The 13,143-nt window shown below is 46.3% G+C and overlaps 1 protein-coding gene across 13 annotated transcripts in view; it reads left to right on the top strand.

Annotated features, from left to right (window-relative positions):
- Nucleotides 1-13,143, top strand: part of TJAP1 (tight junction associated protein 1) — a 37,004-nt gene that overhangs the window by 15,956 nt on the left and 7,905 nt on the right. For 7 of the 13 annotated variants that reach the window (XM_015857763.3, XM_015857751.3, XM_085543218.1 and 4 more), the window contains 6 exons: nucleotides 4,914-5,008; nucleotides 6,519-6,572; nucleotides 8,022-8,180; nucleotides 10,961-10,989; nucleotides 12,011-12,172; nucleotides 12,768-12,834. In XM_015857763.3, coding sequence (XP_015713249.1) covers nucleotides 8,055-8,180; nucleotides 10,961-10,989; nucleotides 12,011-12,172; nucleotides 12,768-12,834 — 384 coding nt within the window. In that variant the 5' untranslated portion in view covers nucleotides 4,914-5,008; nucleotides 6,519-6,572; nucleotides 8,022-8,054. Of the gene's footprint in view, nucleotides 1-4,913; nucleotides 5,009-6,518; nucleotides 6,573-6,662; nucleotides 6,726-8,021; nucleotides 8,181-9,347; nucleotides 9,510-10,960; nucleotides 10,990-12,010; nucleotides 12,173-12,767; nucleotides 12,835-13,143 lie in introns of all 13 variants that reach the window. The other 6 variants (XM_085543220.1, XM_015857759.3, XM_015857761.3 and 3 more) reach the window with 4 other exon arrangements.

The raw sequence follows: 13,143 nt of genomic DNA, 5'->3' as shown, positions 1-13,143 counted from the left end.
CTCAAACTCCACACTCGGGTTGCTCAGGTAAGCTGTTGGTGAGCCATTCCCTTAGGAATGAATGAGAGTGTGGAGAACATTCCCTTCTGTGTGTCCAAACCGGTCCAGGTATGTTGGACATTAGCTAGCAGAAGTTGTGTGAGTGCATGGAGAGCAGGGTACGGCACAAGCGCTTGTTCTCATACTTCTTCTCTTGCTCAGAGAGTGGAGAAAATGTCACGCTATGTAGGTCTCAGCTCTGTGATGATAAAAATCTTGTAGTCATATCAATGTCAGTAAATTCAATACCTCAATATGTGATGTGGTTAGCTTATATTGATTCTAAGAGAGATGCCACTCTTTTTTCTTAAGGAAAAACAAACAAACAAGCAAACACAGAACCTTCTTTGGAAGCAGGGAGGGACAAAAAGGGTTAACTTCAATACTGTTAAGGATTATGCCTGCGCAGGGAAGTTGTACTGATTCAACTTAATCAGATTAGAAACAGTTGTGATTATATTAGCGCAGCATTCTTGTATAGGCATTCTTAATTTAGTTTGTCTTGTATCTATCTATTTAACTTAAGTTGATTCAACACAAAGTGCTCTAAAACTGAATTAAAAACATTTACCCAGGAGGGTTATACCATTTTACATTATTTTCTAATTCAATTTAATTTAGTGTAGTGTATATGTAGACAAGACCGTGGGGAAAAGGCTGATCTTTTTTATTACTTGCTGAACAGTATGTCATGTTTGGCTGCAGCCATGTGATTATGGAATGAAAGGGCCTGTTGTGGTGCATGGGGATGGAGGATGGGCGCACTGATCACTGCAAACCATTTGCTTTGTCATTCTTAGCCACAGCATGTGATTGTAGATTGTTCCTCCTTATAGAGTGGGACTTCCTTGGCTAGCACAGGTATGAGACCCCTGGAACACTATTTTGAGGTTGTTTCTTGGCTTGCTAATAAATTTGATGCTGCTTCCCTGACACTTCCTCACCCCAGTGTGCACGTGCCTCAGTGTGAATGGTGACTTCAGCTCCCACAAAACTCATGGTGAAGGAAGTCATTCTGTAAGCACTGCAGATGCCAGTTATCTTTCATATTGGAAAGCATGAACCCAATTGATACACATCGTTTTTTCTCCTGGTGGCTGAAGGTTCTATGACAACTAAACGCTCTACAAACCCAGTTGTACAGGTAATATTTCAGAATGAACTTGGCTGCTCTAAACATCTGTTTAATTTTCTGAAGTTTATTTTTTGCTACCACCTGCAAGCATCAGGACTGAGCATAAAGTCTCTGCAATCTTGCAGGTGTTTTCTAGGTTGGGTCACTGCAGCGAACTTGCCCATCTGTCCTCTGTTAATTATGCAAGTGATGTGCCGTGCTCCATTGCCAGTCTGTGTGGATGCTGCACTGTATGTTGGCCATCTGTGTAACTGTAGCTCATTGAAGGAGGATATGTTCTGAAGAGCAAATTTAGGCAAGCATGTTGGTTGCAGTAATGGTGCATTCTCTAGCATTGCTATGTTTTCTGTTAGAGGGACAGCTCAGTGACTTGCAGTCCTTGCAGTTGAGAAGTTGGAGGCTGTAGCTTTCCCATAACTTTAACTTAAAAAAAAATATCATGGGCTGAAACAAGAGAATTGCTGATATTAATTGCTGGGATGGGACTTAGGGACTTGGACCTAGGCTCTGGAAGGTTGCAGCCAGAACCACCTTGAGAGAGTCAAAAAGATCACTAAGCAAACTAAAACGATCCAACTAAAGGAATCTCTGAGCAAACCAAATGGCCTTTTGGTCTGTCAGTGTTTCTGGATGAGAAGCCCCTTCTGTAGCTGTTGGTGCTAAAGGTAACTTGGCAGGTGACCTTTTGTCAAGCTGGTTCTTGTGCAATTTCATATGTAGCCATTAAAGGTGGTTCTATGTTATATGGATTAGAAAGCTAGCATTCATTTCCTGGTCAGAATCTCCCCCGGGTATTTTTATTCTCCATTAACATTCCTTCTGGGGATTGTATTCGGGTCTTTTGCTTCCTGTCCTGTTCCTGTTCAGATGTTAATCAGCTGTTGTGTTCTATTCCAGTTACATGTGAGAGATGTTAGTGTTTCTGATCCGTTCTGGCGTTTATAAAAGGGTTAGGGGAGCTAAGCTGTTCTTAGCACAGTGACTAGATAATAATCCATAGTTAAGGATAGGGAGCCCAGCTGAGTTGGGAGGTGGGGATCTTTGTATTGCACATGGAAGGAGTGAGGCCATAAGAGAAGTGTGATTCTGATAACTTGTGAGAGTCTTTCACAGGGTGCATGTACGTGACAGACACATGATATGTCCTGTTTGGTGGTATTTATATTCAGCAAGAACTAAGCAAGACTAGAGTCCATGGATTTAATTTCCTTTGGAAATATGCTAGGTGTTAGGCCGGCCTATTCTTCAACAGCAACCACGATCCCTTTCTCTTGCTATCTCTTGAAGTTGCTCCCATGCAAGGAACAGAGATTTCTGCTTAATAGCCAAGGTTAATTGATATGAAAAAGCAGAAATGAGCAATAATTCTTCTGAAACTCAATTCTAATCCAAAAGACACTCTAATGCTGTTACTCAGATGTGACCTGTGAGTATTAACATGCAAGTAGAACTGAGATGCAAGTCTGTATGCTGGGAGCTGCTATCTCTTTTTATTTTAAACGGAAAGCCTGGGAGCCTCAAAGTAACCAGCAGCAGAATGGATCTGAACGTATTTTTAATTGAATTTCCTTCTCTGCATGAAAGGAACTCATTAAATGTTAAAATACCCTTTAATAACCCTGCGGTCCTTTTCCATTCTGCTTGGCGTGAGCAGTCTACAGGGGCTGCTTCTTAACTCAGACATGATCTTCTGTCCTCGACAGGATCTCTCAGTGCAGTTTCTACATTCCCCATCTCTCTGATGAGTTGTCTTGATCAGGTTGACTGCAGCAGTAACTTGTGTAATCTGGCTTGAGACTTGCAGGGGCTGAGGTTGGCTCTGTCCATAAGCACAGGAAGACAAGTGACAGATCTCTTGCTGTTGCTTCCAACGAGGCTAACAAGGAGAAACTGTTGCTTCCTAATTCTTGCCAGTCTCCAGTTGAATCTGGTATTTCAGCTGTAGGCTGGTTAAACTAGGTGAAAATTCTGGGTTAGCTGTGTGATTATATAAGTGGCACGGGACAGCAGCAGCAAATACTTCTGCACAGGAGTGTAAAAAAGTGATTGGAGTTTTTTGGAGTATTGATATGCTGATAGCCAATGGATGTTCCTGTAGTGTTGCTTTAGAAACAAATGTGGCTGTGTTATGGAAGGTATTTTCTTTGTCATGCAAGCTTATCTTTCTGATTAAAGCGCAAGATCAAAGAAATGCTGCTTTTGAAAGGAAAATGTTGGACAGATGATGCTGAAATAAGGAACGTTCTCTGCAGCAATATCACTGTATTTCTGTTAAGGATGGAAAACTACTGTTTCTGAACACTGGTGAACAGGCAGTTGTATGGGACCAGAAAAAGCAACATGAGAGAAGGTAGTGGTGAGGAACGTGTCTTAGATGTCCCGTTTCTTGTTATTGGAGAGGTGATGCAAGTGGGTAGTGCTGTGGTTTTGCAAGAATGCCATGTAGCTATTAGTTCTGTGGATCCCGGACAGAATAGTCTAAACCATACAGTGCTACATCACACCTGCTCCTGATGTGTGGTTAAATTCCATCTGTATTAAACGGTGCAGAGGACACGGCTGCTCTGGGGATGGATTTTACATGCAGGGGTGCTGTCTGATAGAAACAACTGGAGCCAAATGTGTGTGCAGTTGCAGTCAGTCACTGTCACTGCGCCCTGTCTCAGTGAAGAGGCTGTTTGGCTTTTGTCTTTGTGAGGGGGTGGAGGAATCATCAGCTTCTGGCAGTAGCAAAGTAAATTGTTAGGTTTCCCCTGCAGTCTTCTGACCCTGTATCTGTTCAAGTCTGTTTTTTATGAAGATGTGACTATTGCTGATGGGTGTTGGCCCAAGTCTGGTAGCCCTCAGTGAATTGTTCTAGTGAAGCTGTATCTGTCAGTGAGCTCAGAAAGTGTCAGGAGTTATTGTGGGTAGGAGCATGAAGACAGTAGAATTGGAGCTTCTGCATATGATAGCCTGCTAGAAAGAGAACTGCAAATGCTAAGGGGTGTTATTGGGAAAGATGGATAAGGCAGATAAAAGGGACTAAGAGGTTCGGTTTCCTCTTGTATTACAGTGCTAATTAGAATAGCAACATTTGGGCTGAAGAGCTGCCTGCTGCTGTAGCTTCACACTTAAAAAGCTACGTTTTTCCTGCGTACAACAGAATGTGGACTTGTAAGCAAGCTTCTTCAGAGGCTTGTGAATACTTCGAGTGTAGAGCAGAATTAGCGCTTTCTTCTGTTTCTAGGCACTGCCTATGTCCATTTCTACTTAGAAGCACAAGGTCCATCGATCTGCGGAATGTGTCTGTTGCTCTCTGAATGGAGTAGCAGGGGATTGAGCCACCTCGGAAGCAAAGAATGCCTGGATATTGTAGGCAGAGGGGGCCTAACTGTGTAGTTGCAGTGAAGTCTGCAGAACAAAGTTAGGCTGGTGTGGTGGGCTGGTTGGGGCAGAACGACAGAAGCTGGATTCCTGATACTGGTCAGACTGCCTTTCAGGCTGGTTACTGTTCTGCACAAGCATCCTGCTCAGTGGTGGGATGATTAAAAGACCTTCCCTTTCTGGGATGCAGTGAAGACAAGGAGCTTCTCTTGCTCTAGAGGCTCCTGTAATTAGATAGTAGCCTGATGGTGCAGCAGTTTGCTTCTGACTCTTGCCCTGGCACCAGGCTGTGGGTTGCTGTGCGCGTGCCTGGCTGTTTCCATGTATTGTGTCCATAGGTGACTGACACTTAGTTTCCTTTCTCATGTTTCAGGAGCTGTTGGCCAGATGCTGCTGGATGCTGACAGGGGAAAGCTGATTCTGAGACAAGCAGTCAGAAATGTTTGGACACATCGTCATTTTGGATCTGTAAGTCCTTGTTTGAGGGAAAGTTGCCTGGAGGCAGTGTGAGTATTTGAGTGGAAATTTTGAGATTGTGATAGTAGGTTTCCAGACCTGGTATCTCTTCCAGGTGGGTGAGGATGAGATGGAAGGTAGTTTAGTTGCTGAGTATTGGGTAGGAAGTGAGACAGTCCTGCCTGAGCCTGAGGAACTGTGTGATGAGAAACAGCGAGGCCTTTAGCATTTTGTTCTGGGTACCACCGTGATGGAAACCTGCAGGGATCCATGGGGACAGCTGTTCCTGGAAGCCTTTGCTTGTTTGCCAGTCTGACTTCCAGCTGTTTCTGGGAGCTGGTAGAAAAGCAGTTTCATGCTGTCATAACCTGGTCCTTCCTGGAGTTACGCTTTTTTTTTTTTTTCCTCTCTCTCCTCTCTCATACTGCTTGCTCCGGCAGATCATTTACACTGTTGTGGAATTGTTCTTAACATTACTAGTTGAGACCTGACAATAGCATTGCTGTAAGGAAGGGGGCTAGACAGTTTGTTGGGTCAGGGCCAGCACCAGGGCACCTTTCAGTTTGTTTTGGCAGAGCTTGAGTTTGCATGATCCTGGTTGCCTGCCTGTTCCATTCACCTTCCATCTGGCTCTCCCCATATGCATACAACTACTCCACACCCTTCACTTCTGTCCCTCCTCCCAGGGCTTGGTGCCACGGATAGGGGAAAAAGCAGCAATAGAGGTGCATCAGGAAAGGGAAGACTCCTCTTCAGTCTCTCTCATGTCAGTGACGGGGTGATAGCCATAGAGCTAAGCTCTTAGAGCTGTCTCCTGGATCCAACTATTTCTCTTCAGGCAATGATGGATGCCCTGAGCTTTGAATACAGGAGATCCTTTCTGAACTTGTGTTAAATCCTGGATTGGATGGGCAGTATTTCACAGAAACCTATTTGCACCAAAGTAGAGCATGACATGCTGCATGCAGGAAGCCAGAAGGCAGCTTGTCTTCTCACTTGTAGAGGTGTGAGCTGTCACGGTGGTATGCGCGGGAATGTAATGTTTTGGCTCAAAGGAGAGTCTGATAATTACCAACTCATTTGTAAGTGCACCTTTAGCAAGAAAAACTGACTTAGCAATTACTTCATTTGTCCTTTTTAGCATTTAGGCTTCACAGTCTGCAGTATCAGAGAAAATTAGCAGTAAGGGTCCCATTTCACAGGGGATTTGTTTAGTCCTTCCTGGAAGCAAGGTTTTCTAGAACCTGTTGCTTCATGAATTTGCGTGGTTTGGGTTGCTTGAGTGAGTCCTTGGGATGTGTCCTTGCCAAGTGCCTTTCTAGCTTTTGCTGGGTTATGTGGCTCAACTGTCCTAAGCTAATCTCCTTTAAAACTTACCGTTGTAGGTTGGAACAGGCACTTGTAGTGTGATAAATATCATGTTGTGCTTCATTATAAATATTCCCTCTTCTTTACACACTTACAGGGTGAGGTTTCAAACTGACTTTTTGATAATGCTAAGACATTTATTTCTCTTCTTCAGGGCATCTGAGTGAGTGTTCCTGTTTCATGAGGCTTTGAATTTGAGCCCAGGCTGGTAAGTCCTCAAGTCCTTAAGGGCTGGAGAAATGACAGTAATTCCATCTTGAGATATTTACATGAGTATCTGCTGTCCTTAACTTGTCAGGAGTTGACAGAAGAGTTAAGTGTCAGAAAGATGCAGCTAAGAAAGAGAGGATAAAGACTGAAGGTAACTCTCAGGGCTCCATTTGGGCACTGAATAACATGTAAAACTCCCCTGGCCAAAACATAAAGCAAATGAAGCCTGCTGGGTCATTGGCCTGGCAATATTCCTTTGCCAGCTGGGAGAGCCATTGTAAGTGGGCATTAAATAGCCTTCCCAGCAGATGAGTGGGAAGGGTGATCTGAGTTGTGGCACATTCTGCACTTTAGAGTTTTGCACATCAGGCTCTGTGGATTGCAGAGACGCTAAATGTTGTCAGTGATAGGATTCAGCAAGGGAAAGGGGAATGGGAAGCGGGTGCTTACTCCAAATGTATGGGGATTGTGAATGATTCATGTATTATCATCAGCATAAATCTGCTATCAGGCCCTAAAGAGACTTCTTAGCATCTCTGGGACTTGCTATCTTGTATGCAGTGGCATAGCTGAAATTCTGGCTATTTGAGGGAAAGTCTTCCTGCTCTCCACCATAGTTACTGAGTGGTGGAAAGGAAGAAGATTATTCCAGATATACAAGATAGCTGCTTTCCTTCTGTCCCACATCTTGCTTTTGTGCTGCTTCTGCTCATACAGCAGGCAAAATCTTCCTGCCCAGTACAGCTGGGGTTAAGGGACAAAAACTAGTCTGGTCTTTCTCATAGCAGTACTGCTGCATTTTGCAACTTCTGACCTTAGATGCCAACATTAATGGCAGTGCTTCCTAATTTGATGCCTCCTGCAACTTGGTCTTTGTCTTTTTCTGACAGTGAGGAGCTGTAAAAGTATGGTAGCTCCTTCTGACATGCCTCCTACAGTCTGCCCCATTTGTGTTCCTGTGTAAGCAGTAAACTCCTGAATTTGGGCTCTTTAATGACTAGAGTCTCCTCCCACATAGTTCCTGCTGACAGTGACAGCACATAATCAATAACTCCTACTGTCACTGCTGCCTGTAAGGCTTGCTGTTTCCATACTGGAAAAGGCCTTTCCTAAAGAGCCTAATCAATATGCTGCTGTGAGGCCTGTTCTCGTTTGCTATATATATCTGGATACACACAAACTACGTGAGTGTGTGTAAAAGGGGGGAGAGGATGTGCCAGCCCTCTGCTCTCACTGGCTGGGAGAAGGACACATCTATCTCTGACTTTGCTCCCTCTCCTGCAGCTGCTGCTCAAGGCTTGTGGCTGCATCCTTTTCCTGCTCTATCAGTACTCTGCATGGGGACCTGCTCTGGGACTCCAGGGGAGACTGCTTCCTGCTGGTTTGCTTCTAGGGTTCGATGGGGTGCCTGTGCCTCTCTCTTCTGTGAACTTTCTGCTGTTGGTAGGTAACCCGCTGTCGGAGCCACTCAGGAGGGAGGATGTCAAACACAGCTCCAACAAAGAAGCCTTACCGCAAGGCACCCCCGCAGCATCGTGAGATCCGTCATGAGGTTCCCATCATTCGTGACGACCAGGATGGAGTGATCTTGGCTGAGCAGAGTCAGGTAACAGCTTGCCGGGTGGCAAAGGGCTTATCACCATTGCACCAGCAAACAGGGTTTAGTTGCACTGAGGCAGGCCAGCTTGAGCAGGCAAAGGGGTTTGAGGTTTGCAACCTGAACTTCTCCTCATCGTGGTCCCTGGAGTCCAGCAGTGAGAAGGAAGTGACAGGGTGCAGAGCAGAGTTGAACGTTAAGAGCCAGACCATCTTGCCAGCACCGCCACATGGTAGGAAGATGGGACAGCGAAGTGGGAAGCGGTGCCCAAACCGCAGTCGTGGGCATCTCAGAAAATTTGTGAGCCGTAGCATGGAGACAGTTGTGATGCCTGGAGACGAGGTACACCATTCCAGTTGTTCTTTCAAGAGCAGAAGCCTGGAACGCTCACTTATGTTTAAGGAGCCCCCTGAAGTCTTGACACCGAGGAAGTTTCGGGTCTCTCCTTCACACCAGCCTCTGAAAGGGATCTTGAAGCAGCCTGGCATGCAAACCGGCCCATGCCCTGAGACCTTACGCAAGTCCCGCTCAGTTGAGACACTCTCCCATGGCCGTGGTTCGTGCAAGTACAGTGATCCTCAGCTCTGCCCTGTCCGTAAGGAGAAACGCTCTCTGGAGCACAGCAGCAGTAGTGCTGCTGACATTGCCAAACGCAAAGAGAAACGCAGAGAGGAAAAACTGCAGTTCTCCAGATTCCTGGATGAGATTAGCCAACGGGTTCTGAGTCCCATCCGCTTGCGCCCACTAGAAGAGACCAGGGGAGCACAGCAAGACCAGAATTCTACCTGTTGTGCCAGAGGCTCTGTGCCAGAAGGCCAAGGGGAAGGTCACCTGGAAGAGGTCAAAACTAAGCGTGCATCTGAAAGATCCTCCTGCCCAAGCAGAAGAAAATCAGAAAAGAAATGTGAGGGAATGGGAATGGCTTCATGCCAGAGAAAATGTGCAGAGGAGGCTGAGAGAGTTTCCAAACTAAGAAAGAAACCCATCCTTGGGAGAAAGGACAGTAAAGAGAAGCTCCTTTCTTTGGACAGAAAGGTAGTAGATCTGTGTCAGTATGAGCTGCAGCAGCTGGGAGACTTGGGGCTGGCAGGGACATCCTCTGGGCAGCAGCACTCACTGTCTTCATGGAAAAGCAGTGCAGAGGGCAAGAGGGATGAAAGGAGTCCCTGTTCACAGCTGTTACAGCCAAACCATCTATGCGCTAAACTCGAGCGGAAGCGTACAGTGGAGCGGAACCACCCAGATAAAGGATCCTTCTCCCCTCCAACACACAGGAGTTGGGAGAAGGGACCTGCCCCATCTAGATGCTCCCCTTCCTTCAGCCTGGCACTGAACAAGGTAGGTGCCAGGACTACTGGCTTTTGCAGACAGGGGTCTCACAAAGGCTAAAACTCCTGCCTGGATCTTTTCACAGCTGTAATTCCAGGACTGGGGGGGAGACAGCAGGCCCCCAGACCTCGTTATGTGGGTACTCAGTCACCAGAAGCATTGCTGCTCGTGTCTGTGCTCCAAGGGGCAGTCTGGCTCCATGTTCAATGTCCTTTTCTCCTCTGGGAGTGCTTTGGGACCATTGCCTCATTTTACTAGGCACTGCCTTATACCCTTTGCCTTGTCACTACTGTGTGCTATGTGTGGTTGTAGAGGTTAGGAAAGCAGTTGCTGGGTGATTCTGCATAAATCAATCGTTATTTGGGGTCAGAATACAAGGAGGTATTGGGTCAGTGGAATTGCCTTTAAGGACTGGAGGTTGTATGCAGGCACTAAGGTCTGTCATTTTTAAAAAGTGAAGTGGTGAAGGAAGCAGCCTCCTGATCGGCCAGAACTGGGGTAGGTTTGCCTTATTTAATATTGCTAGAAGCTTAGCAACCTCATTTGCAACTGCATGTGGCATGGCCTCTAAGCTCAGAGCTAGCTGACTGTGACACTTAATAGCCAATTTAAAGTGTTTCAGTACTTAGGGCTTCTGTAGTGCCAGCCCTACACCAGGCACCAAAAATAGACTATGGGCAGCTTGGACTTTGTGAGAATGGTCACAGCCTTGGGCTTTCACAGAAGGTATGGTTGTTGTTAGTGCTAATTAAATCTCACCCAGCTGTGCTGGCAGTCAACAGCCATTTCATGCTGCAGCACTGTCTCTCCTTGTTCTGTAGATCCCTACTCCAAACATCTGTGGGGATGTCGCCCAGAATGTTTCTTTCACAGGTTTTTTGGCTTCTGATGTTTCTTGTGCTACCTAGAATAGTTACAGTGGCTGTTTTCAGGTCTGCAGAAAGAAATCCTTTTCACAGTATAATCTAACTGGTGTAAATGGTAGATGGGATTTTTGTTTGGTTTTTTTTTAATCTCCCAAATGATGCTCTGTAATTCTTTTGTGAGGCCTTGAGGGTGTTGTGATTGCTGTGGGGACAAGTTAATTTGCAATGTATGCTGGCCTGTTTGATTCCTGTTGCCCTCTAATTGTGGATTTGTAGCAAGCTGAAACACCAGCGGAGATGACAGTGTTGCAGAAGATGCTGAGATTGCAGATGGGAGAGTAAAGTTACCTAACTTGTGTGGTGGTTTCTGGTCTAGCTGTTTTATCCTGAACCAAAACACACAGTCTGTTTTGGTATCAGACAGCAGTGATGTGTACAGAGCCCAGCTTCTTTAAGCTTCCTTATCATAATCCCGCAAAAAAGATGTGGAAGTCCCACATAGGGTCTAGCAAATGAAACTTTGTCCTCTAAGATACTATGTGAGAGCAACTCCTGTTCTGAAAGAATCTCACAGCTGTTTTCTTCCCTGTGCAGGAACCCTTGACGGATGCAGAAAGGATGAAGTAAGTGTCCTGTTCCCCCTTTATCCTTGCTGTACTGCAACTGTGTGAATGCTGATTCCTCACATCTTGCCTGTGCCACCTGTGCAGTGAAGCTGACTGGCCCTGCAGGCTCCCCATAGATCTTCATTCAGCTCTCTTGGCCTACACGGGCAGAGCTTTAGTCTGTGCCTTGCCAACCTCTGCATTGTATGCCTCGCTCTGGAGGCATGGGGGTGCAGATCTTCAGTGCAGGTGCAGGCAGAGGAGTTGGAACACAAGTGGGGAGAGAAGTGCCTTCATGTTGTGGCATCTGTTTTAATGTAAGCCATCAGAATCAGCATGCAGGAGCCTGCTGCTGAGTGAGGGTGAGAGCTGGGCCCTTTGCTGATGGTGCTGTGGGGCACAGACAGCTGCTAGTACTGTGCTTAAAGCTATAGTGAGGAACAAGAATGCATTGCTAGAGAGGAGCTGTGCTGTGCTTCTGTGTTTTTCTGAGCACAAAGGAATGAAAAACAACAGGAAATCCTTCTGACCACCAGGCATGTCCTGGCTGTGTACTAACAAAGCAGTTTGTATTAGAATGGGATTGACTGACAGCTGTGATCACATCTCTACACCCACCCCATCACCTCTCTTGCTGACCTCAAGGCTGTTTGGTGTACTTTCCACCATGTGTTAAAGGTGTGAGGGCTTCTGAACAGTTCAGGGGAGGAACAGTTCAACTCCTCTATCATATGCTGGGATAAATTATTGAGTGGGTTTTATTCACCAGTGGGGGACACTGGAGCTGAATGGCCCATCTGGCGCTGTAACCTGAGAGGGAGCTGGGTGCTGGTAACATGGCCAGATAGTGTGTTACAAAGCATGCATCTTGTAACAACAGTGCACCTCTCTGCATGGGCTGGAATCTCCTGATAGTTCAGTTCCCAACTTTTTGGGGCCCATGTGTGGGGTTGGCCCTTAGAGCAGGGCAGCAGGATATGGGTGCTGGTGTGGAGTGCCCCTTGTATGCTTAGTGGTACCTTCATTCCTTTGTGTCCAGGCTGCTGCAACATGAGAACGAGGAGCTGCGCCGACGGCTGATGTATGTGACTAACAAAATGGAAGCAATGGAGAGGGAGCTGGAGTCAGGTCAAGACTACCTGGAGATGGAGCTGGGTCAGAACCGGGAGGAGCTGGAGAAATTCAAGGACAAATTCCGTAGGTATGGAAAAGAAAAATGAAAGAGGGGTAGAGAGATCACTCCCACCAAGAGCTCCCTCAGCTGGCTTGAGCAGGCTGCGCTTTGTTGTGTTAAACAGAGAGATATGCTATATCTGCAGTTCTCTTCCAGGCTGAGGGGAGAGTAAAAGCTTTGCAGCCATTGCTTTCTTCAGGGTACAGTGTAGAAACCCAGCTCAAGGGATGGACAGCAATAGGGAATTCTATTAATTGGTTGTAAGGTGGGTTCTGTCTTGGATGGCTGTCTGACATTAACAAAAAGGAGCTGCTGACTACCTGGGATATCATACTTTAGTTAGAAATTAATGCTAGGCACTGGTTACATGGTTGTACATAACTTAGTTCAGAGGAATCTTCCAAAGTCTTTCTTACTCTCTCCAACAAAGACGTGAAAGGTCAGTTGGCCAACCTCACCTTGTCCCTAGTAACTGGGAGTCTGAAGGCCTTTATGTTGTCTTAGTACTGTGAATACTAAGGAGTATTGGGGTTGTGGAGTTGATGGGTTGCTTGGTAGTTATGAAGAAAACTTGAGCAAAGGCCTGAGAACCATTCCTGTGTGTATGTTCTTGATCCTGTAGGTTGCAGAACAGCTACACTGCTTCCCAGAGAACCAACCAAGACCTGGAAGAGAAGCTGCATGCCCTGGTAAGTGTTCTGCACTACACAGAGGAGGTAGAAGAGACATGTCAGGGGCAGAAGGGGGAAGGGTTTCTGGCTATAGCCAGCAGATGTGGTTGGTGTGGGGTGGGTTTTTGGCCATGACCATCTATTCTCCCTTCCGGCTGGTGTCACTAACTAGTTTCTTGATGTATTGAGGCCTACTTGGTCATGCACGTGAGCTGGATTGCCCACAACATAACTGCATGGTATTCCGTCATGTTGCTTCAGTCCCTCTCAAAATGCCAGGGATGTGTCAGTCAGTCTTGGGGTAGTCATCCTGGGAGGATGGGGGCT

Source organism: Coturnix japonica, chromosome 3 (genome assembly GCF_054131305.1).
Source record: "Coturnix japonica strain WE chromosome 3, WE-NBRP24, whole genome shotgun sequence".
In the NCBI taxonomy this organism is placed as follows: domain Eukaryota; kingdom Metazoa; phylum Chordata; class Aves; order Galliformes; family Phasianidae; genus Coturnix; species Coturnix japonica.
Note: the sequence above shows the minus strand (reverse complement) of the source record. Positions and strands in the feature narration are given on the sequence as shown.